A 26,808-nucleotide genomic window follows, 5' to 3' on the forward strand; every position below is an offset into this window, starting at 1 on the left:
CTGCTTGGAGGTCCTGACTTGCAGGCACAAACCTCCCCCAACACACAGCAAGCAGAGACATTGCAATAAAAATCTGTGGAAACAAGCCCTAAGAACAATCATATGGACACTGTGCAATCCTACCTTATCATTCCAATTACATTCTCCTAATCTACAAAATTGAAAGGTAATGAGCAGTATTTCCTTAAACCACATTAAATAACACTGTCAAAATGCAAATTTATTCATTAAGTATAAATGAGTATGTTAAATATTCATGAATTGTTGCTTGCAGTATATAATTAATCCCATGTTCTGTGTGTCCAAAAGCATTTAGGAGATAAAGAGTTGAGAAAACACTGCTGTAGAATGATAACTTTTAAAACATGTTTTTAAAAGCAGAGGTCATCAGCCCTTTGGATCCTAAACTATTACCAGTGCTTATAATTCAGTGTAGTACCTCTTCTGTATGTATACGCACTTTCATGATTCAGGGCTTGTATCCTCAACCCTTGCTGTCTAATAATATATGCAAGGAAAGAAATACTTGAGAGTGGAAGGTGCTATTAAATTATCCCATTCACTACCAACGCACTGAAATTAATACTCTGCTTTAAAATTTTCAAGAATTGCAAAGCTGCTCTTAAAAAGTGATGCAGTTTGACTTCCTGGCTCCCCTTTTTTCTGAAAAACTGCGTTCTGACACTTGAAACATCTCTAAGTGTGGTTGCCATTTCAAATGTCATGAAAGATAAAAACAAAGGTTTCAGCACCAGAAAAAGGCTGGGCTCTATTATCTGTTCTTTATGGCCACTTGCAGGTAATAGAATGTCCTGAGTTGAAAGGGGCTCATAAAGGTAATCAAGTCCAACTTCTGGCTACACACAGTATCACTCAAAAATCAGACCATATGATTGAAAGATTTGTTCAGACACTTCTTGAACTCCAGCAAGCTTGGTACCATGACCACTGCCCTGGGGAGCCTGTTCCACTGCCTGTCCACCCTCTCAGTAAAGAACCTTTTCCTGATTTCCAAACAAAACATCTCCTGTTGCAACTTCATGTTAAACTCTTGCTATTGTTAAGCTTCGTGCTGTTGGTGGTTGGCTAGATCTCTATGCAAGGCCTTTCCACCCTTGACAGAGTCAACAGCTCCTCCTAATTTCGTATCATCAGCAAACTTGCTCAAAAATAACATTTAGTCCTATATCCAAGTCATACGAAAACGTTGAAGAGAACTGGCTCTAAAATGAAGCCCTGGGGAACCACCCTAATGATTGGCCACCAGTCTAATGTAACCCCATTTACAAAAACCCTTCGGGCCCAAACCATCAGCAATTGCTCACCTATCACATTGTATCTTTGTCTAGCTGTATGCTGGATTTTCTGTCCAGAAGGATTGTGGCATGCCATCCCATAGTTCATCACCGGTGGGTCTGATTTCATTTCTTTCCCCCTTCAAATCTAATTTAAAGTCCTATCAATCAGCACAGAAATCCTTTTTTTTTCTCCCTCTGAGAAAGGGGTATCTCTTCAAGCACCAATAGACCTGATGTGTAGATCTTCCTATGATCAAGAAACCCAAAATTTTACTGGTTACACCAGCCTCATATCAACCTCCTGAGTATGCCTCTCTGCTACTGAAAAAAGAAAGGAAATAATTACCTGTAAATTCTCCCACAAATTGATGTGCCTTATCCTGACTGATGCTCCACACCCTGTTGGCCTGCTCTGTCTGCTGCACTCCTGGTTGCAGATAGGAAGAACAAGTCTTGAGTCTAATATTAAGCTTTGAGTACATTCTGTTATTGATGCCAATGAGAAATACAGCAAAAAAGAGCTGGGATGCTGTGGTTCAATGTCCTTAACTTAAATATTCACTCATTCCTCTGCCTTTCTTAAATTCCTGCTGCTTTTTATCATGCAATTGAAGTTGAGCTTTCAGAAACTCTTCTCTTTGTCAGTCTTCTTCATACTTTTTGGAAAGAATCTTTGAGGTACTGATGAAAAGAACTGATCTTTTAAAGATAGCATTAAGAAATACCAAAAAATAAAATCATCATAGCAATTACCACCACAATTACTTTATCTCAGTGCTTACTATATACAGCTTTCAGCTAGCTAGGCAAGTTAAATCTGCAGTCTCCCATTCTTTCTACAACATTTTCAGAAAAAAAATGTACATGGCAGCAACGTGATCTATGACCTTTTAGTGCATGAAATTCTTAGAACGTCAGAGAGAGAGAGAGGGAGAGAGAATTAATCAACACAATACCAAAAGTGATTCATAATTCCATGTAACTCAACCTGCCATCTGTACAGCCTATAGAAATTAGATAGTTAAGAAGAGGTATGAGGCTATGATCTGTCAACTTGCTTCATGTTTTCCCTTGCAAAAATGTAACAAATGCTGTATCATTTGCGTACCAACCTGTTTTGTTAATTCAGAGCCAGCAAGAGTATATAGCAAGGGATTATGCTGTAATATGAAGGCATAGCCTGTGAAGTTAGATATTAGAGCGCTTTCAGTTCTACTGCTACAGTATCTTCAGGGGACAAGTTTTTATAGCTGTTTTCCTTGTACACGGGACAAGGAAGCAGTTGGACTTTGTGCTAGGTGACATCACCATACATCAAGTGCCTTCATGCCTTTCTTCAGTTGTGTCACTGGGATGATGAAGAAATGCAGCTTGCACAGCATCAGACCTGAGCATGTTGTTTTGAAGTGCTGGCAAATAAATAAATAAATAAATAAATGTGTTGTGGGATCAAATGGATTTAATAGCTCGATTTCATAGCCTGAGTAGCCTTCTTGAACTATAGACACTGAAAGAATGAGTTGAAGGCAAAGTTGGTCACAGAATGCATAGTAATGTTTTACCACATCTATTAAACAGATAAGTCATCAAACCCCACAGCCAAGCATCTGCAGCCCAAACACTGTTGATACTGAGTTTACAAGACATTTGTGATGAATGCTTTTGTTGTAATTAAAAAGCTGTGTAAGTCTACCCAGATGTGTTGTAACCAGTACCTTATCTGCTCTGCCAAGATGAGGACAGACCTCACCTGTCAAAGCCAATTAATTTAGATAGCTCTTCCCTGGACAGGAGAAGAGTTAATCAGCAATTCTCTTAGAATGTTTGCTTTTTCCAGTGAAGAATGCTAGTTGGTTGTCATTTAAATCTCCCATAGAAAGGCACAGAACTTGATCAATCTTCTGACAAAGCAAGTCCGTTCTTAATGTTTCATTTTTTGACAGTTCCTCTTCTCACTTTATACACTAGCTGAGAGCTTAGGCTCTATAGTTCTCAAATTCTGCCAGAGGAGAGATGGAAGCTGCTAGCCCTGACACGGGGATGTCCATGGAACTCTGACTTTTCCATGCAGCAGTAAAAAGAAGTACCCAGGCAGGCGTGTTAAAACAGCCTACATTTTCATCCAAATACAGGATAGCTGTCCCCTATTTCCCATTCCCCATTCCAAATTTTGGAATCATCCAGAGATGGAAGCTGCTTTTCATAAAAGGGTAGTTAATGATAACATGTAGCCAAACCAATTTGGGGAAAGATTGCTTTGTGAAGGAAAAATAGATGAAAGTACAGCATTCTTGCAGACTGGATTCAAGGGAACCCTGCATGTTGCTAAAGAAGAATGTCTGCAAAATCCTCTAGGATATTATCCTTGCCTGGCAAATAAAGGAAGACAGGATACAATGAAATAGTTCTGAACATGGCACATCTGTCTTTTGTGGCAGGAGAAAGGATGGCGTAGTTTGGATTGTCTCCTGTTCGGTGAAAAGGCAAACAGCCTGTGAGGGAAGAGGCTGAAAATGAGTGCTCTCAGGAGAATTGAAGCAAAACAAAAAATCCTCATTCAGCATGAAACCAAGATAAAAGTAAAAGTAAAATTATTCAAGGATGAGTAGATCTTCTATAAAGCAATACTGAAGAGTCTGGGTAAAAAAGGAAAAGGAATCAGAATTACCTAATTTTTAATTAAGTGTGGCTGGTATTATTGAAAACAGATGGGAAGAACCGCATAAGTGGAACTTAAGAATCAATGGTTATAACTTGTTTTGGAAAGATCAAGAAGAGAAAAGGGAAAGAAGTGCTGAAATCTACAGTGAAAATGATATAGTCTGTTTTCAGGACACCGACGGCTCAGAAGCAAACGATTTTGCATGCAACGGATCAGTATTCTTAACACATAAAAACCAAAATGGAATAGTAGCTGCTGTCTGCAAATCACCAAATCATAGAAGAGAGTAGGATGACTGGGTGCCTTAGCACCTTCTCTAATGTGTAGGAGCAAAAAGCTGTGCTATCATCTAAGATTTCAGTCTGCCTGACATATGCTTAAAGTTTCATGATGTTGGTACTTCTCTGTAGAATTTTTGAACATTATATATGAATGTTTCTTAAACCAAAAGTGAAAATCTCCAAAAAGGTGGACTTATTGTGAGACCAGAGAGCTTGATAAAAGAACTATTAGCTGTCTTGATGATAGCTTCATTGCTCTTTACACAGAGGCATAAAGAGAATGAAACCCAACAGTAATATGGATGGTGCAATCATTTTACTGAACTGAAAATGATTATAAAGGAGAACCAGCTGGGAGAGAGAACTGATCAATAATTGGAAAATACGAATATTTTATTAAGTATCTGAAAAAAATTAGGAAAGAAAGCTGTATGCATTAAAAAAAAAAGTCTATCACAAAAGGTTAATGAAAGTCTCTATGTAATTGTAAATCAATGCAATGAAGAAAGAAAGTTGTTAACACTGAACATAGAGTAGAAGTAGGGAACTGCATAAATAATTCCTCTGATAAGGATAGACAAGTTGTTAGAAGAAATTTATGGTCAGAGGATTAAGGACAATATTTTTCAAATACCTTAGGAATCCTGACAATGGTACCAGATCTTTATCAGATTAACTTGGCAGATTTGTTAAGAATAATGAAGGCAAGAAAACAGAGTTCAATAGGTATTTGTGTTTGGTATTTAAGGAAAAGACAGACAATTAGTAATGCTCTATGAGGATGATGATGAATTACCATGCAAAAAAATACATGGAAAAGCAAGGATGGAAGCTACTAAAATGAGATTTGCATAGGAAACTTCAGATTACTTTTATCCAAGTGATTTTAAAGAGCTGACTGAAGAATCTGTGCTGTTATTACTGTTTTGTCGGTTTCGTTTCTTTTTTTCCTAAGTCTTGGAGCAATTGGGAAAGTTCCAGAAAGGTGGAGAAAACTTATGTTGTGTTAAAGTTTAAGGAGGATAAACTTACTGACCTAGATAATTACAGTCCTGTCACGCTGAAATTGATCTGGAGCAAAGTAATAGAATGGCTGACAGGGGACCGAATAACTAACTAATTAAAGAAGAGAAATACGTTAAATGCCACTCTAGGTACAATATGGAAAACAGATACTGTCAGACACATTTGTTGTCTTTCTTTTTTTTTTTTTCAATTGTGACTACAAGCAAAACACAACACTATTGAGATATTTTGATTCTATATTATGTTTGATGTAGTATTCATGACATTTGAGTTAAGAAACCATGATAACACAAAACTGACATGCCACAGATTAAGTGAGCTAAAAATTGGTTAACTGACATTTCAAAATGTAAATTTAGAAGGGGAATGGTCACCGAATAGGTATCATGTAGGAATAGCTTCCTGGGAATACTCTAGTTAATATTTTTATCAACAATTAGGAAGAAAAATGAAATATTTACAGAAGACTCAGTCATCAAGGGGATTGGTCAGAAATAAAAAGAACACAAAAAGCGACAGGAACAAAAACTTCAGTCGTATAGGCTGACTATTCCATAAGGGTTTGAAAATATCTAATAGGAATAATTCAATTATGACACAACTCTTTACCTGAGTATCTGGTTCAATGACAAACAATTCAATAAATTATTATTCTCATTCCATGCCACTTCTGGTAGTTATGAATGTACTTCAAAAGCAACGTACAAAACCAACTGGTCTGCATTGTAAAAGTTTGAAATGGATCCCTCATACATCATGCTATTAGTACACATCCACAGCTCACACCAAAATGGTTCTGAAGGGACCATTACAGTATATTCAGAGAGTATATCTGGAAAATAACACACAAGTTCTTAATAAGCCCCGTGGCAGCATATCAAATTTGAAGGACCCTCAAAGCTGAGCATGTGAATGGCATTTCTTCCCTTTATTTAATTTTAATCTTACCACAAAAATTCTCTTTCCTTCCCCTCATTCTGGTGGCTTATGAAATAGCACAATTTCTAAAAGAAACACATTTTTATGCCATATCTTCTATGTTAGGATTGAAATTGAGTACCAGAATCAAGCCTCAGATTAGATGGTCTTGATTGCTGCACTACATATGCCAGGTGCTAGTAGAAGTATGTTGAGCACGTAGTGATTGTCCATCAAGGGTTTGAATGACCTGACTTCTCATAGTGCTTCAGTCTGAGGAAGTGCTTGGAGGGATGGGATCTAATGCACTTCTACACACAGAAGTGAAAACAGAGTTCTTACATTTGTAGGTTGTGTTTCCCAGAATTACTACTCGATTTTTTCGGGACAGATGTCAAAGGCATAATTCAGGTTCGCATGGAGCAGATTATTTGGGAACTTCTCTAAAAGTATTGTGGATGTCAGCATGGTGAGGCAGTGAGTATTGTGTTTCAGCAGTGACAGAAGGCCACTTCCATAAAGATTTTTACAAGCACGGCATGCAGGCTCTTGCCCATCTTGGGCAAAAATGAACAGCTAATGGTGGTGACTAAGTTGAAGAGTAGTGTTTTGTAGCTGAGAATTTGCTCTATCAAATAATTATTATTGTCTTTTGTAGCTGTTGCAGTTTCCAAGGAAATAAATAGGATGCATTACTTTTGGAGCAACCTGCATAATACTTTCTAGAACAAAGATCTTTGTTTCTCTGAGTTCAGTGAACTTTCAGGTATGATTACAATGGCATACAGTCAGCGAGAATAGAAGTGCTTAGCACGAAACTGTACATATATTATGTCAGATAAAAGATCAAAATATGCACCAGGAGGGATTGGAAAATCGTGTACATTTATTTGTATTTTGGAATATCCCAGGCACAATTTTCAAGTACATAGAAGTACATTCTCCAAATGGGAGCAAAAAACTAAGTGTCACGTAGCAAGAAAACAATTAGCAAAATATTTAAAATAAGTATAAACAGTATGAAATCTTTCTAAGTTTACAGTGCTGCCTACTATGAATGCTCTCTTTAGCACTACAAAAAGACAACCAAAAACCACATGTGATAAGTAGCATAAAAAGAAGCTCCTACTCAGTTTGTTAGGAACATATAGTAGCAACTGTGTAACAACAGAAGAATGCTTGTATCCTGTATGTACATGCACATATACACACATATACTTACGTAACTGCAAGGCCACAAGAAAAAAAATCTGGGAAAATTTACGAAGGGAATTGAGGGGAGTGCAGTATACTAAAAAATAAAAGAGGATACTTACTAATGCATGGCAAAACCACATCAACAAGTAGAATCAGGACTGACTCTTCATCAAACTTTCCCTGCTGCATCCAGACTGGGATACATGGTCCTATATCACTTCCTGGCTTGGATGCTACCTTCGGAGGTGTCAGGAGCTCTCATCTCACATGATCTCATATATCAAAGGAAAATGCATATGAGTAGAGGGAATCCATGGAAAGCCTAAGGGGGTTGGTGGGCTGGGGGAAGTGGGAAGGGCTTTTATTTAGCGGGAAGATGGAATTGTAAGACCTTCACTTTCCTGTGAGGCAGTTCACTGTAGTGGCACCACTTTGTAATGTTTGCTTTACATCGTGGAGTGGTCATCAGAATGTGGATTTGATTTCCATTAAACTAAAAGATGTGCTCCAGTCAAGTTGCATTCAGCCCGTAGGAACAAACTGTATGGTGTGGGCAACAAGTACTTAGCACTAGCAGTTTCAGGCTACAGAACTGATCCAGCTGAGCTCATTTCTCACTAATGTAGACACAGGCTTTGAAAATATACAAACTAACATGAAACAACAAGTACTATAGCTTATATTTGCCATGTAAGAGATTAGTCTTCTTTGTTCTGTCTCACCACTGTCTGGAAAAAAGGCTTTCCCTGTACACACTCTTCATGTTTGCAGATCTATGAGTGTCTGTGTGAAGAGGGAATAGATGAACAGTCAAAAGAACTGTGAGCACAATTCTTTTCTCTCTGTGCGTCTCCAGAACTACTATTTTCAGCATCTGTATGAAAGAACTACAGGCTTCTTAGTTACTCTTGTGCATGTACAGTTACAGTTAGAGAGATGCCATAGATGCCCCAAACTTGTAATTGCTGCCCTGCCAACACCTCAGTGCTAGCCATGTAAATAAAGTCATGTGGTTACACTTCGACATGAGGTTTTTCTTATAGCAGAACACAAAACTGTGGCTGTGAGCAGTGTAGTACGGTCACAAAAGCAAGTTTAACTATTTCTGATATTTTAATAGTAAATATTTCCTGACTGGCTTCAACAATTTGTATGCTGCCAGCTGCTAATGGCACTCACAGAGCTCCAGCAAAGTGCTCTGGATGACACGATATGAAAAAAAAAAATACCCACACACATAAAAGAAAAAAAAAACAAAACCAACCTACTTCTGCTGCTTAAACTAAGTCTACACACAACTTACATTATTTATTATAGTGCTGGAATAAAATACATAACATGCTGTCATGCATAATACATGGTAAGAACATGCATTAGTTCAACTCTACAGTATAGGGCCAGTAAATCAGGACAGAAGTGGCAGGTGCTGACAGCTGCATATCTGCCTGAATTCCCAGAAACAGCAGCAAGAAAGAAAAAAAAGTAAAATCAGCTGTTTAAAACACTCATGAAATGGTGACTCCTTTTGAGTTAACCTTGCAAAAAACTAACAAAACCCAGTGATCTCTTTCCCACCTAGTTTAAAGAAACTGAGTTCAGCACCTGAGTTGAGACTGTGCCCGAAGCAAGGTGATGCTGCCACCTTGACAGAGCCTGCTGCTCCTCAGTCCTGGGTCAGCACCAGCACTCTGCCATTCCCACAGAAGGTGAGGACAGAGCAAACTTCATGCTGTGCAAATCAGCTGGAGAATGCATGTCATGCAGTGGGACTGGATGAGCCTACAAAAGCTGGGGGAGAGAGGCCAGGAATGCCACACAGATTATGATGTTTTCCACAGAAACCTTATCTTTCACTGGGGAAAAACAGTGTCTTTCTCCTTCATCTTGTTTCTGGAGGGTTTGCCTAGAGGCTCCAGTGCAGAACAGACACAAGAGACTTCTGTGGATTATGCAATACAAAACTTACAAAAAGCTTGTTTTTCTCTGTGTCATTAGCTATACATCGAAAAATATCCAGAGAAATGTACATGAACCTGCTGTCTGGCTATTCACCATATCATTATTCACTCCCCCATGGTTAAGTCACATTCCTCCGTATCCTCTCAGGAATGAAGGAACAGAATGAGACACATCTGCTGAAAATGAAACACTTTCTGCTCAAAAGAGCTAACTGTGCCTAGTCAGGAAAAACAGTTCCTTTTTAGTAAATTCATGATTTTCTGATGTACGCTGTACATGGCAATGACCACAGAGACTTCTCTGTAATCCTTTGGCACTGATTGTAGGATACTCTCAGGTTCATCATAAACAAATCTCAGGCTTGCTAGAGCCCCACTAAAGACATATGCTCTTTCTGAGGTATATACAGAATAAAATTTGTCAGCAACATTTAAGCATCAATATGCAAAGTGGTAAGGCCACCATCCAGTTATAATTCGTGAGGGATTACTTCATTAATTTTACCTACCTGGATATTTCCTCTGTTTGAGCACTTGTGATCTGCTGCTGGCTTTGTGTACGACCATGCTTCTGTCTAGCCCTCCAAGTGTTGGATGGTCTCCTCCTTAACATCTCTATCTTCACAGACAAAACACTGCTTACCAGAGTACTCAGAAGTGCAAAAATTGTACTGGGATTGGTGCACTATTCACAATCTGAACTTGCCAAAATGATTTCCATTAGTTTTGAAAGGAGTCCTCAGAAATGCTTAAATCAGTGAGTCTTTAACTCACAATTCAAATCATACCAGGCTGACTTCTTCATCTGTGGTGTTGCTCATACAGAAATTTTGACAACACAGAACGTTCCTCTGCCTTTTCCTGCGAGGGCATTTTCTCCTTGGTGGTAATTACCATCAGAGAGAGTGGAGCAATTCTAGAGCTAAAGGCATTCAGAGAAAGAGAACATCTAGAAAAATACTTGCAGGAGAGATCAAGGGGTACTCCTCTCTGGAATTTTACGGGCATTTTTTAGAAGTTGGAACACCATCTGCTCCTCAGTAGAACTCTTCCTTAATCCTTCCTGCTTACTGATGTACCTGATACAAGCACTCTGCAGACGGACTCTCCCAGCCCAGATGGGAAGGGAATTTGGCTGGATACAGAAACTGCTACTTTCTTTCTGCTAAGAGGCCTTGGTAAAAGCAGAGGAAAGTGTTCTGGACATCTTCTGGGGATGAAAAGGTTGACATTATTTTTGCTACATTGTTTTGGAAAACAAAATCCAGGTGATTTTTTTTTTTTTTTCATTATTCAGTTAATTAACTGTGAATTAGTAATCAGCTGATCAAAAAGATATAAGAAATTTTCTGTCCTATTCAAACCTCCTTTCTCTGATAAATAAAATCAGAAGGTAATGCAACATGAAATATATTAAAATGTAAACTTTTAGTAAGATGAAGGCTATGGCAAACTGAGAAAAAAAAATATTTTTTTTTTTTAAATGCATTTTAAACAGTCAACTAAATTATGGAAGAAACATCTGGTAATGACTTAGCTGAATAATGGCAAAAAAAAAAAAAAAAAGCACCAAATTATTTGTAAGTATTCCTCTATTAGCAGCAATGCAAAGATCTATTTTGAAAACCTAAGGTAAACTCCCTGCTTGTTCCATACTCATAACTAGTTCATTAAAACAGGACTGCTTGAATGAATAAGCAATTAGGATCTGATTACATTCAGGTAAATTGTAGTAGGCTTTACTTTAAAGAATTAATAAATGATTCTCAGCTGAAGTCTTAACTGCTCTCAGAAGGTGAATCAAGATCTCTTAGCATACAGCCAAGCAGTGAATTTTTTTCTTCAGTACTACAGTGCTGATTTGTAACAAATTTCTACAAAGTCATTTCTTTGTAGAATCATCTTCAACACAGTGGTCACAGTTCCTTAATCATATAATAAAAATCATGCAAATACATGTTTAGTTTATGCTAAAGACAGGCTCATTTAAATAATGGAACCGATGTTCACTTACTGTACCGTTAATGAAGTCTGATGCAGTGTTTCTAAAAGCAGATCTCTTACCACAAATCCAAGCCCCTCTACAAACAGAGAGCAACACTTTTACTTTTGGTCTGTGACAACCACACTCTAATGATCTTCTCAATTTTGCTGTACATTTCACTGTTCCTAGAGCAATACTTTTCTTAGATACTCGTAGCACAAGCTATTACTTCATACTGCATGCAAGCACTCTACAAAGAACTGCAGCATGAAACTCAGTTTACAATGTGTTGACAAGCTGTAATGCCTTAAAAATTTTCTCAGGCTTAAAAACTGCCTTGCATGTGAATGTAACTCAGGCAGAATTCTTACACTATGTTTCTTGAAGAGAAAGTCTACACTTTGTGAGAACACTTCTCATGTAAGTCTGTTCAGCCCAACTGCACTCCCTGTGCAGCACTTTCTTTGTAACGTTCACTTTGCCCAAACACCTTCTAAACCCAAGTCCAGATTGACTTTCTAGCCTCTCTTCCCACAGGGGCTTTAGATTGTTCCATGTTTCCTTGTACAAAATGTGGGACATTGTTCCTAATTCTGTGTGCCTTACTTCAAATCCTGCATTACAATCTTTATTAGCTTTCTGTCTATCCAGCCATCCATCTGAACTGGAAAAATGAATATGTATATAACAATAAATCTAGCTCGCTGTCTTTTACTACTACAACCCTTCATGCATCCATGACCCTTTCACCACTGGATTTTATCCTGTGCTATATTAGACTATGATTGGTTTTAAACTCCAGGGACCCGAAGCATCCACTTTAAAAGTACTATTTTTATATTAGAGCATTGCCTGTAACCTTCAGATATGTTAGGCATCTCTTCTACAAGCCAGTATACAAATGTAATACATTGCAAATCTGAGTATCAAGAGCTTACAAGAAAGTCAGTCAGTCAGGGAGTAGCAAAGTGTCATTGTTCTCCTCTTCCAAGCAGGAAGATGAGACACCAAGTCACATAGGTCTGGGACAGAGTCTGTATTTCGATATAGATATTTATCTGCAATTGTAACAATGGTCCCAGCCTTTGGCATCCAGCACGAACACTTAGGTCACTAAAGTAAACAGTGAAAGATAAGCTATATTAAAAATAAAATCAGCAAGCTACGTTTACAGGAGAAAATACAGAGGGCAAGAGGCTTTATAGCTTAGCATCACCTATCAATAGCAAGAAGAAACCAATGGTCAGAAGGAGGAATACTGGTAATGAGATTTTGTTCCCACCCTCAGAGAGTTGCAGCTGATGATGAGAATTTACATATGTCATGAACATATAAAATATAGATTTATATATACAAATATACAATGGGAAATAGTATACAAATACTTACATGTAAAAATATCTTTTTTACTTTCCACTTTTCATGATTTACAAAAGCATACAAAGTTTCCTATTGGTTAATGTTAAAGTAGTGAGTAAACCCCGTGTGTTGTGTTCCACACGTAATTCTTTCAAGTGTTCACAGTATTGGCTATTACAGTGTTGAATCTGACATTCCAGATGTTAAAATATCCTTAGGACGCATTCTAAACTTAAAGCATTCATTTAAATACAGTTTAAATAAAATTCATGGTCATATTACAAATGAATCTGCTGCAGTTGAAAACTTTCTGTGAGAGTAAGCTTGGAAATGCATATTTCAACTAGAGATGAGTATATTTTAAAATTCTTGAACTGCTTCTTGATGTGTAGATAATACAATGTGGTGTGTTCTTTCAACTCCATCTGAAGCAATGGAGTTAGGGGAGCTAATATTACAAATTATCCTCAGTAGGAATAAAGACACACAGAGCAATCTGCCATCAGATCTAGACACGCCATCACATCCTTCAAATACCCAGCAGACAAGAATAAATGACAGATACCGTTGTTTTTGTGGTCAGAATGAATGCACTGTAGCATTCTTTATCAGCAAAGTGCTATATGGATTCATATTAATCCTCACAACTCCCTTGTGAGGTAGATAGGTATCAGCCCCATTTTTAAAGATGGAGAAGCTGGAAAGATAAATTATGGTGGCTAGAAGGGAAATACTGTCGATACTGCCTTTGGATGTTGGAGCAACTCAGAGGTATAAGTGGAGAAAATGGAGATGCTCATGTGACAGCTTTACTCTAACCAGCTTGGATACTGACAGCAGGCTTGATGCACCACCCAAAGGTTCAGTGTGGGCTATAAAAGAGAGCCCAGTTCCACACTGCTGGAGCAAAACTGTTGAATAGCAGTTTCAAAAAACATAAAACACATCATCCAAGATGGTACAGACTGACTGGGATGGAATGAAGCTGCATTTTAGAAGGTATGAATTAATCAAGAACCTTGAGCAAGTAATATTTTCTGATGTGAGAGCTGTGTGCAGTTCAAGAACCATGTTTAGCTCATCTCTAATTTTAGCATATACCCAAGTGCTAGCACATGAAAGCATTTAGATGTTTTTTTAACATTTGCTCACTCACAGAAAAGACAACTAGACTTTGGAAGCCTATATATTTCTTCATATGTCCTTTGTGGAAAATTTCTGCTAATACCACAAATGAAACTATTTCTGCAGTACTTTCGGTACTGCAACTGAGCCAGAGATACTACTTTTAATTAACTAAGGTGATGGACAAGTTCTAAAAGACAACCAAGTTCCCTGTGTGCATCTGTATATACAGGAAATCTCATCTCTTTTTAGCTACTGAAGAAAAATCCAGTTAAAGCATAAAGTGCATTGGATGGAGTAAAACCCTTAGAAATAACAAGCAACGTGTCTGCCTTCCACAGTTTGGTTAGCTTCACTTAACAGCTGAACCATCACCCACTTTGTCTCCTGGTTTTAGTTTACTGTTATCCAGGCTGAAAAAAGCCTGCCAGATGTAAGCAAAATTATTGTAAACTGACAATTTTGTAATATTACGCTATTCAGGAAGAGTTAAGAAAACCAGTATCAAGACACCGTCCAGTTGGGGTGTGTAAATGTTATTGTGTGTTTCTTGGCCCATTTAGCAAATACTTTCTTTTCTGTGATAAACCTATGGCCTCCATACGGAGCATTTTCATGCAGAAAGTATTCTTCACACTCATCTCTTCCTGGCTCGTAATAATGGTAGGGAACTTTGCGAAAGCCTTCTGACCTAGGGAGAGAAAAGATAGGCTTAAGAATTACTTCCAAGAACATCATTAATATATACTGCACCTGAATTAACTGAAATCCTTTCCATTTATTGGCACTTCAGCTCCTCTAAATTGTGGGAGGGCTTTAATTATGGCACAGTTTGTATGAATTGTACTTTAGAGAAGGAAGCTAAGTGTATCTCTCAGCATATTGCTGGTGTTAGTCAGCAAGAAGCTGAGGGGACAGCTCTTCTGGGTGTTGCACATTTAGTTTGGCCATGAGGAACTATTAATCCATTAAGTTCCATTCCTGAAGAAAGTGTACTCATTGAGTAAATCAAAATCTTGAAACTGGTCCTTGGACTGGATGGATAAGGTAGGTAGAATCATCTACATTCCAAGTAGGTGATGCAGGCAGAATGCAGCTTTAAGGAAACCCACCCTTATCTGCTGCCAACAGGTTTAAGTGTTATACACAGCATAACTGGTTTCACATCCCGGCTATGCAGTGGCAGCTCAGCTGAACTCTGTGAGGACAACTTTAGTTCTGTCACTCCTCATCTCAGGGCACCTAGTGTGTTTTCATAAACAAAGAACAACATATGTTCATTCCATCTGGATGACTCAGTCAGTGAGATCTGCAAATTCTAAAAAGTCTCTCTCTACACTTATGATATCCTAATTAAACAGCTGTGACTCAAATGCCTTTTTGGGGGGCTGGTCTACTAGAATGACTGCCACACTAGAGCGATGCAGAATACGAAGTGAGGGTCTGCATGACCTTACTCTAGGAACTGGGGACCTCCTGCACTGGTTACATGCAGGACATGAACCAGCCTGGGTACAGAAAAATAGGCTTAGATTAACATCATTTATTGTTTATGACGTTTGCTGCTTTTGTGAATGAGGAATTGTTTCATTTTATATTTGCTGCCTTATACTGTAGGTTCAAGCATTTAACTTGGACTTTTAAAAATAGCGTTTATAGTTATACTTCTGACAATAGAATTAATCCATTGTCACTGTAAGGTCACTAACAGTAGTTGGTTGGAATTTATGTCAGTTTACTGTGATAAAGCCTGCAGGACTTGTTTTATTATCTAATTAGAAACCCCCTACTACTCCAAACAAGCCATATATAAACTAGAAAGTTCAAGTAGGTTGCACAATGGTGGTAAAATGTAATTTCAGGTAACTATCCAGGGTAATCAGTATCTTTCATTTTCAGGTGTAGTTGGCACACAGAGAACTAACATATTAGTATTTCTTCTTTAGCAGTAAAGTACATTTTATCAAAATAGCAACATACTTTATTTCCAGCTAATACAGAAACTGCAGAAGATCTTTGATTAAAAATAGTTCCTTATGACATCTGAGATTAGGTTTTGTAAATGTTTTTATTTTATCAACAGCAAATGCCATATCAGTACTAAGTATACTGACAATATAGCCTCACATCAATTCAAAACACTGGGAAATGGCTGTCTGATTTTTTTTTTTTGGATTTATGATATTAAAATCACCTGTGAAATTTTGACAAGACATCAGCATTGTATATGCATGAAAATAATTTCCTGTGATCTTACTTGCAGTAGGTGTCATTTATCATCCCATAGACGTGAATTCCATAGCAGGCATCCATAGCCAAAATTAAGGTAAACCAACCCGTACTGAGATATGAACCTGACTGGACTCTGTAAAAATACAACATACAGAAAATAAATTGCAATGAGAAATTACCAACACTTTATCAAAGAAATGTAATCTATTACTTGGGACAAAAGACATTAAGCACCTTGACAATGTGTCAAAACTACACAATTATTTTGAATTATTTATAGATACACTCTCATTCTTGCCAGCTTGAGGCCTCAAGCTGTTGTCCACAGAAAAAAAAAAACCTTCAAAGTTAAAATCTGAAGTCAAACAACACATCTCCCATTAGATAGAAAATTATTTATTTGTACACCCAAAAGATAACAATTACTAGAGCTTGTTAAATAAGATTACATTCATCAGAAAGCAAACTACTGGCAGAGTTTGAGTTGCATGTATATGGGGGGTATTCCCCATTCTCTTCCATAAGAGAAATTTTACATCCTCTCCTGAAAATTTGCATAGAGATTGAAGCTTTAAGGCCATTTTGGTGGAAAGCCATCTAACAAAAGGCCTTGAAAAACAAAGCTTTTTGTCCACAGCTTTTGTATAATCAATGAATATATGGATGTTATAATTAAGAAATATACAAGAAAGTTTGGCTAAACAGGTTATCGTGCTAAAGAAGACTGGGTGGGAAGCTTACCCTTGTCCTAGGCTCACTGAGAAGACTCCTATAGGAGAGATCTCCAAAAAGAAAACCTTCCCCAGAGGCAATCAGCTCTTAAATGGGGTTTAGGAGAGAAGGAGCAAGGCTCCACCCTTTCCAATAGCACAGGTGAATTGCTTTCACCTGTGCTCCCAGATCTGACTGGTCGCTCGCCTCAGGTGGTCAATCAGGGGCTCAGGCCATGATTCAGCAGTTCTCATATAGCTCTACACAAGCCTGTGCTATCATTAAGAAAACAAAGCAAAGAGAAAGCACAAGACAGCAGTGCCCAAATTGATAATCTTTGCTGAAATAACCAGTTCCATTAAATCAGTCCAAAAGTATTACCTGCATGAGTGAGAACAAATGATACTCAAGGATTTCACTCACATGTTGGCTGTGTAAGCAAATATGTACATTGTTAATTACAGACCAAATCTTGTTCACTTTACTCACACAAATGTTACTAATGGTGGACAGGGAGTCAACAAAACTACACATACAATCTGAGCAAGCAATACATAACTACTTTACTTTGTAAATAATAAGAACTCAGCACTCAATGTTTACAAGCAGGTTGAAATCCTGCTTTGCACATGTATGGTTTTCAGTATGATTGAAATCAATGAAAATCATTATTTTGAAATTATAAATAACTTGTCCAATTTCCAAGAAGTCATTGCCCTAGCTTTAGTTAATAAGTTTGAGAGAACTTGCTATGAGTGAGAGGAGGAGATAATTTAACTTTATGCCATATCTTCCAGCTTTTAGCTCTGGGTACAGCAGGGAGCAGTCTGTTCTCCATCATAAGTTAAAGTAACCTAAGGTTTGCACTCAATTAAGTTTGGCTACAAAAGAACTCCCATGTAGGCCTACGTTGAAATCAACTTTTCCCAGCAACAGTATCTTCTGAAAACACTTTCATCCTGGTGTAGGAATAGAGCTTTCATTTGGGAAAAAAAAAAAAAAAGATAGATAGATAGATAGATAGATAACATATAGCAACACATCCAGCCTATAAAATCTAGCTTTTCTGTGAGACAGGAAAACCATCTTCGGGGGCTTCTTCCCAATTCAGAGCATGGATATACCATGGTAACCTCCTGGTAAATCTGCCAATCACTAGCTTTTAGCTCAGATTCTCTGTTACTTCCTTGCAGTTTGACAAGATCCTAAGAAGATGGGTAAAAGTCTACATGTACAACCTTTATAATGACACTTACCTGATGCATATGAGACTGAGATTCAAATTCCTGCCCTGGTGAATTCTTACTACTATGGAAATTAGACTCCAAGAACTTTTTCCTAAAGAAACTCTAGTTCTTCAAACAAATATTGTTATTTCAGTGAAAAACAACTATCTTAAACCCCAGAGAGTTCTTCTGTACACAGGAACACTCAAACGACTCAAGGCTACATCTTCCATTCCCAGCCCATGTCAAGCATTCCTCACAGCTTAGACAGAGAGAACTTCTATCCTTACTCTTTCCAAAAAGTCTTTTTCCTTGGGGAAGCTCCTCTGTAGAACTGACTTTATTGAGTAAAGTACCATTCTGGAAGCAAGAAATAAAGGGTTAACTTAGAGCTGAAAATGGCCAATGGGAATAGAAGGCAGGGTGTTAAATATTCATTTTTCCTCAGATGGAGACCAATTGTAATTGTATTTTTTAAGTTGACATCATATAGCCACAAAACTGTACATTTGTTTGTCTGTTCCTTTAGGATCAACATTTCTTCAAACGGAAAGTTTCTCAAAGAGAATTCCCACCCCATTTCATGTTATGAAGAGTAGCATCCTGCCATGATAAAAAGCTACATTGCTTCTAACTTGCTTCCTGCTCTTGCACCGGAACACTACCCTTGAACTTTCAAAGCCATTTAAAATCATAAAAACCATTTATAAAACACTATGAAGATCAGGATCCTTCCAATAATGGATATTTATTGGAGAATACTATATTGACAGTAACATCTAAAATTTGCTATACTCAGGAGAAAAACAGAATTTTAAAAAAGAATTAATCAATATTTCATGTCCTGTTTTAACATCATTGAACCTTAGTCCTCTCATCTATATACTACAGTGGCAGAATAAATAAAAACAGGAGAGTGAGTTTCTAGATACCTTCCCTGGGAGATGAAATACATGACAGAATATAGATTACGTGTTTTAAAACAAAGCACTTATATATATTTTTTTTTCCTCTGAAAACACTCAGGAGTATGAGGGAATACTCTTAAGCAGTGGGGACTCTGGATGATTTGGTAACACCTTAGAATTCAATCTGATACTATAAACGTACTTTCAAAATTCCAGTGAAAGCAATATTAGAAGTGTGAAAACAATTTTAGCTGTCCTTAAAAAGTCATAAATCATGGAATACCTTTTAAAATATCATCCCATAAAACTGTACTGCAAAGCAATGTCTCAGCCCTTGCTATTATGCTAACACCATGCATGCAATTTCTTTCTCTATAGGAGAGTTTTTTTTGGCCAGGGCTTTTTGAGTCCTATGTGAGAGTTATTCTTGTTACCGTTATTGCATTGAAATTTCAAATTTTACTTTTACATTAGAAGTAAAAGAATAGCGTACATAGCATCTATGTTACTGCACAAATCTGAAGGTAAAGGAACATTCATCTCCAAATAGGGGAAATAAGAGTTTGCTAAGCATCATCTGTAAAAGTACAAAAAAAAAAAAAAAAAAAAAAGCATAGGCAAATCTACTATGATATATGTGCATGCAGCAAATCCAAAGATCTTCCCTATGGCTCCGAGTGACTTTTTCTTATATGGTAAAATTAATGGGGCACCAGATCTAGGCAAGAAATTGTCTCAACAGCTGAAGAGATACTAATGCACTATTTTTCAAAAAACGCATTTAAAAAAGGATGATTTTGCTTTCAAGAAGTGATTTACAGCTGGGTGCAGTAAGAAAAAAGCAATGCTCACAAAAAGTTGCTTTGTCTGTTTTTGTTGAAAAGGAAAGTTTACTTTGCGTACTTCCTACATTACAAGGATTCTTAAAGAAATGTGTTATTGGGATGTAATTCGTTCTGCTAAATATCATCCAGCATATGCTTAACATTAAACAATTGAAAAGACCAATTAGATCAATTTAATTAAGATGCTTAAAACAAAGTACATGCTTGTCTATCTTGCTCTTAGTGAAAGTTTAACCGTTAAACATGTCATTATCTTATCTCATAATATAAAAGTGCCAAGATTACTTTTTATTTGCAAATGGCAAAACATATAATTTGCACTTTATCTGTAGTTTCTCACAACGTGTTAAGACTTTTCTTCTGTATTTTAGAAGAAAATGGTAAAAATATATCTAGAATTACTAGATTTGTCATGTGTGATACAAAAAAATTTAATTAAAAATAATTTTAAGTACAGGCAATTAGACAGAGTTCTTTTGCCTCAGCTTTCTGATATTCTACAAAAAGCATATGAAATGGATATAAAGAAGATGGAGTACAGAATGTCTCATAAAAATACTGCTGACTGAAATTCATCTTGACATCTATAACCATGCTTTGATGTTGGATAAACGAAGGAAAAACTGGTTCCTTCTTTCATCAGAGGAAAATGAAGGTATATTTTTTTTAATGATCAAGTGCATGTGAGTTCAAATTGGGTAAAATTTTTGCTGTCACTTGAGTTCTGATTCTACCATAGGATTCCAAGAGGCTATTTTCTTTATTTGGTTGTCCCAGGCCTTTTATGTGGACAATCAATTCTAGCTCTATGGTTCAGTGGATTGTAATTTCCAGTGAGGAATTTTGTGTTAAAATTAAAAATTGGAAAAAAAAAAAAGTTTGTTAAAGTGGAGATAATCAGTAGACAAGTAATTTCATGTCAATCTGATTCCAGAAAATTATTTAGGAGCTTATTTTTTATTCTTTCCTCGGAGAAACCAAAGAGCACAGAAGGTCAGTAGAGGGTGTTAATTAAGGGGAAAATCTAAGAAATTTCGGACTTCAAGAAGCTATTAAGCAGCAGCCAAAGGTATTAACTAGACAAGCTTTTTGCCTCGTTTCAAAACATTGCAGTAAAATGGAATTCAACAATGACAGATTGAAATGACAAGATTCTCCAGGCCAATTAGTTGACGAAAACACATTTTCATAAGTGCTGTTTATAGACTTGGATCCTCAGTTGACCCACCTACCAAAATTACTGAATCATGAGCAGTTTTACTTATAGCAGCTTGTCAGGCCCCAGATTAGTAAACAAATAAGGGTATTAGTCTAAGCAGAGAGATGTGTAATGCAATCAGTAGAGGCTTAATATCTTGAGAGGTCCTTCAACACCATAAAAGATTTGTAGAAAATGGTTTAAAACAAATAGAAATATTTTCAATAACGGAGTCGATATTTGTTTAAAAGCTGTTCAGGTAGATATGGCCACGGTACTTCTGGATTTGTTCCTGCAGGGCATCAAAATCCTATTAAATTTCTGGGAGCAGTGGGTGTGCTCTGGCTTTGACTGGCACTGCCACTCAGGGTGAGCGACCCTCAGGGGTGAGGGGAAGAGCACGTATCCCCTTTGTTCTCCCCTATTGAAGACTTCCAGCTCTTTTTCTCCTAAGGTTTCCGAATAATGGTCTATTTCCTTACAACTAAAAACAACAGAAAATAATTATCTACTAGCACAAACTGGTGATCCATTACTCAATTCTATGCTAACCAAATTAATGCTGCCATTGTACTTATCTTGATTGAGATTTCTGTTTTTTTTGTTTGTTTTGTTGGTTTTGTTTGTTTGTTTTCTGAAGAAGGAGCTCTGAATGTAACTGCTGAACAACTCTACTTTGCCAAATTAAATATTCACACTCCCCATTCACAGATTGGGTCTATGTCTTTCTCTTCATAGCAAGAATGGATTTGTACCTACCCAGTTAAAATGAGCTAACAGACAGAATGCCCCTACGTCAGAGAGAACAGCAAGGTTCATTTTCTATGCACCTCTTCTTTGAGAAGAATTTATACTTCTCATGCCAGAAAGCTGTTAGAAAGGAAATAAATCTAGTACAGGAGAAGGCTAAGACTCTAAATGCTGAAAAGCATTAGCAATTGCCTAGATTTAATTCTGTTTTCTGTATGACTCGGTGCTTTGTTGCTAATAATTTCATTATATACATTCTGTAGAAAAAATAGCACAAGAAGAGCAATGAGCCAGGCACCAGCACAGAGAATTGATTTCACTTGGTAAAAATGGTTGCTGTTTCTGCGTTACAAAGATACCTGTTAGGCAGTTGTTTATCATAATTATTCATTCTTCTGCATGTGTGTGCATGCACGCATGTGTTTGCTTTGCATTCCTAACGATGCAGGACATCTAATAATAAACAGCCGTGCCCCTCAAGCAGTGAGCAGGCTGTCTCACACATTCAAAGGCTCACATGGTGCTTCAGGTCATTCTGAAAAGTGAAACATTTATATGTGGACAGATGTTTTATTATCCATTGTGTATGGTTTCATGCAAAGCTTAAACAAGTATAATGCATTATGAACAGCACAGACCACATTCCAGATTCAGACAGTGACTATGCCCAACATGATGTACCTGGGAGTGGAAACGTGATGTCCACCTGCATGCCCAAAGTCTTGGCAGACCATCCTCACATCCTTACAGTGAATCCTGAAAATAAACTGCAGTCGGATTGCATCCTGTCCAACTGATCTACAGAAAATATAGAACTTCTATCTATATTCATATTGTACTGACAGAACATAGAGGAAGAGGGCAAGAGTTTATCTCAGTTGAATTTGCTACGAGTACACATGAAAAGGTGACTCCTGGGTCACAAACCAGCCCAGGAGAATTGAAAAAGAGATGTAAAAATTAATTTCAATGTCAAAATGGCCTTGAAAAAAGACAGAAGGGATGCTGCCGAATTAGAATTAGAATTAGGGAGGAATGTGTTACTGCAACAACTGAAATCCACACAGCATCTGCTTTGGTAAGTGACTTATGCATATAATTCCCATCTTTGTTTTGTGTGTAATATTTTTTTTCTTTCCTCTCTTTCTCTGCTCTACTCAATAAACACATGGAAACCTGGAACAAAGGAAGAAAAGAAAAAATCAGCTTAAAGAATTGACTTCTGCTGCTCAGGCTTCTGTTTTTTCCTTATTTCTGATTTCTTGACCTGACTTTGATGCATCTCAGCTCAGCTGTGAACTCAAGCAGCAAAAGAAGAAAGTTATTTCATCCAAGCAGAGAGGACTCCTTCAGACACCTGTGCTGCTGAGCTGAGAGGAGTAAAGGACAATTCCTGTTTATCAGTAATAACTATAGAGGTCTAACTTGCTGCAAAGTGCACAGGGAAGGACCTAGACTAATGAACTAGTCTAGAAGCTAGATTAATGTCTTCCTTCCAATATGTATGTACTATTTTCAAGCTGATTCTCTTACTGCAAAGCCTGTGCTAGTCTTTTCATGTTGAGTGGCATTCCCTATAGAGAACAAGAATTGCTAACTAAATTTCTTACAGCTGTTGAGCTTTTGCAGCCCATACTTACTCTTCAGATACAAATTATGATCTCGGTGCAGACCACTTACAGAACAGTAAGCCATACTCTTAGACCCAACAAGATACTATTTTTTTGTACAAACAGACCTCAATTTTCTTTTCTACTCCACTCTCATCCCTCATCCCCCCATTTCCAGAAAAACATATTGCCTCGATTTCTTTTAAACACTTGTCTTCATTTCCATTTCATAAGTAGAAACTGTGGTCTGAAGCACAGCTGACACCACTGCATGTACTGAAGCTATTAGTAAAAGATGTCTTTTGAAAATGCCCTGCTTGCAGCTGCCACCTGGGATCAGAAGTCAAGCTGCTCATGCATGATTACCAGTAACCTAAACCCAGAGGAGGTGTATGATGCAGAAAGAGAACTTGAATTGCATGGCTCTGCATATCTCCATTAGCACTTGAATTTACTTGACAAGAAAGCAGATGATTAAATCAGAAGAGATCTATGTGTTTGATGTCACTGAAAAATTGATCAGTAATTTTTTAAGTTTTTTTTTTAATTATTATTATTATTATACTAATAACCATCACAACTACACAACTATATTTGTAAAGACAAGAAGCTGACAGGAAGGTAAATTCACATCAGCATATTTGAGAGCCAAGCTGTTGGCATCTTTATATGGTCATTTTTCTCTTTGGGAATCACCTGAATAAAATTCACTCCACTCTGAACTCATCAGGAAATGTAGCTATTCCGTCATACACCAGTTTACAGCTTGCTCTACAGTACAATTAGTTATGCTTGCAGGGATTGAAGCAAATAGTGCCAAATTCCTTGACAATACTCAATCATGCAAGTTAGTTGTGGCACCGCAGTATACTCCTGTCCCACTACTCTTCACTTTCCATTAGTTTGGTCAAAGCCTTCATTCAAAAGAGCTCATCTCTGATAACTGGTGACATGGGAATTGATAGCTGCAGCCTTGACACTGGTTTCATGATTTCTGTAGGGCAGCTTTATTCATTTTTCTCTTCATCAGAAACCCACAGCCAGTTTGGTGTGGACTGGTTTAGCATTTTCCCATCACACTGAAGGGAGTGGAGAAGGATTTAAATTTTCATTCTTTGTAACTAAAAATGAATCAAAACTCAGAAGTGTGTCAAGTGGAAAAAAACCAACCAACCCACAACACTGACTTTTTCCTGTATCGACATTTAAATCAACACTTGCTGTCTTGAGTCTGCACATTATTCTCCAGGGAGGATGTAAACTAAACAGAGCTGCAGTTAATCCAGAATCCCCGAAGAGAATTAATTAGGCAGGCTTTCCCACCCTTTTCTTTTGGTAATAAGGGACACTTACTACTCCTAGCTGCATATTTTAGTGAAATCTATTGTAGGTAAACACAGAAGAAATTTCTCGATAGCTCTTATCTTGTCAAGACAAGAAACTGAAGGGAGTTCCTCTAACCTTGGCTGAAAGCAGCGTGCATTTTTCATAAAAACAACTTCTATTAGGTTTTCTGTATTGAAAACAAAAAGAGACAACTTTCTAAAGGTGCACGCAAAATGTCACAAAGTCTGTGACATTGGAATGGGAACAGGGGCTATTATAACAGTATTTTGTTTTATTGCTATAGTGAAAATAAAAGAAGAGCTAGCACAAGACCGTACCCTAACTCTGTTCATCCAAGTGGGGAAGACACTGCATCCAGTGGTACCGAAGTATTAATTTAACATTCATGCTAAAGTCTCCCCACCAAGTATAGCAGGCAGAATGCAAGACCTTCTACTCCGGTTCCATAGAGACTCCCTACAATATTGTATTACAAAGCCATTTAATAAACTCAAATCAGGAACTAACAAAGAGTGAACGGTCTTTCTCCACACTGACTATTTGTAGAAGCCAAAAGATCATTCTAGGTTATGGAACATTAATATTTTTAGCAAAAAATGAAATCTTCAATCCAGACAAATTATTCTGATGTAAAAAAAAGGAGTTAAAAATAGAACTTGTGTGGATCTGACTTTTAATTCAAAAGCAAGAGGCCATAATGTATCTCATCAGTCAAGCTTTGAAGATGAACTGCTAATTAACACAGATGTTACCTTCCCCTTTACTACTGTAACTTTCTCCAGATTAACTTTTTCCTTAACATAGAAAAGGAAAATAATTTTTCTTTTGTCTTTCTTTTTAATGTAAACTTTTATAAAACACGCCCATATGTAGAACTATCACACTACTCTCTAGTTATCAATGTTGGGATCTCGTTTATTCTGCTTTCTAACAAATTCACCTCTGTTCAACTACCTAGAAAGAAGCAAATAATCCTAGCCTTTGAGCTACTGAAGCATCCCCTTCCTTCTCCACAGCTCTGTCTGCATAGCAGCTAATTTTCCGATGGGCACCTCTCCACAATGCTCATTGTAACAGAAGATGTAGAGGTCTAATTAAAGGTTCATTTGAAATAATTTGAAATAAAAGGTCCCAAACCCTCACAACATGCAAGATTAGCTTTCGTCTCTTCCATTCTGTTTGTTCTGCAAGAACCACTGCGTTTATGTAATAGGGTTGTCTGGAGACCAGATGCCTGCAGCCACTGAGATGAGTATTGAAAGCAGCACCTTGATGGCAGACAAGACATTGGGTAGAACAGATAAAGAATCATGCATTTTTTTCCTCAGACATTTACACAGCAAAAAGTATGACACAGCAAACTATTTAGAGAAGTCAAATAACACCACAGAGAAGCCCATAGGAAAAGGACCTATGGATCAGGGTAGATTCCCATCTAGTCCACTTTGTTGTTCCCTCAGTATCAAACAGAAGATTTGTTCCCCAACTCACTGAATAGACTACAGGAAGGTAACTGAGCAACTGTACAAATGGAAGCTGGGACAAATGCTCTATAGAAGGATTTTTACTGTTTCCCTGCGATTAACTGAAGTAGCAAACTTCTAGTTAGTTTTCTGAGTCTTACCAAATCCAGCTTTTTGATCATATAGGACTAATCATCTAGCCAGCTCACTGTCAGTAGAAGTTAATGCCAAATTATCAAATATGGTAAAGAGTTTAATTAGCTAGTGACTTGATATTTTCTGTTAAACAAAGTAATGAGGACAGTCACAAAGCCAGATAGCATCCTCTGCTTTATAAATAAATACTCTGATTACTGTTCAGCATAATATACTGCTCTAAGTGACATCGTATCTTCAGTGATTCCTTGTATAAAAAGTTAAGATTCAGATACATTGCCACTGTGCTGGCAAAAAGCTCTTCACAGTGTTGCACACCTGACAGCATACATTACAGGAGGCTGATACTGTTCTCTGGGTATCAAAGCTCAGGACATCAAAGTTTACAGAATATCTGGATGATTTTCATTACAAACATTAGAACAAGCTAATTCACTGCAACTACAGATTACAGCCCACTTTCACATGAATCCAGACCATATTTATTTGGTATCAAATTGCAAAATTCAAAACTACCAAAAATTGATTATATAGTTATATTACAGAGAACCTCA

The 26,808-nt window shown here is 37.3% G+C and overlaps 1 protein-coding gene across 2 annotated transcripts in view; it reads right to left on the reverse strand.

The window, feature by feature from the left end:
• Positions 1–7,050: 7,050 nt before the first annotated feature.
• The window catches only part of ST6GALNAC3 (ST6 N-acetylgalactosaminide alpha-2,6-sialyltransferase 3), a 200,664-nt gene continuing 180,906 nt past the window's right edge, over positions 7,051–26,808 (reverse strand). Inside the window, exons 4-5 of one of the 2 annotated variants that reach the window (XM_010716231.4) lie at positions 16,066–16,173; positions 7,051–14,499 (exon numbers count right to left, since the gene is read on the reverse strand). In XM_010716231.4, the coding sequence (XP_010714533.2) occupies positions 14,313–14,499; positions 16,066–16,173 (295 nt within the window). In that variant the 3' untranslated portion in view covers positions 7,051–14,312. Of the gene's footprint in view, positions 14,500–16,059; positions 16,174–26,808 lie in introns of those variants that run through there. The other variant, XM_085231551.1, reaches the window with a different exon arrangement.

This window comes from Meleagris gallopavo, chromosome 10 (assembly GCF_905368555.1).
Source record: "Meleagris gallopavo chromosome 10, MGAL_WU_HG_1.1, whole genome shotgun sequence".
Classification (NCBI taxonomy): Eukaryota; Metazoa; Chordata; class Aves; order Galliformes; family Phasianidae; genus Meleagris; species Meleagris gallopavo.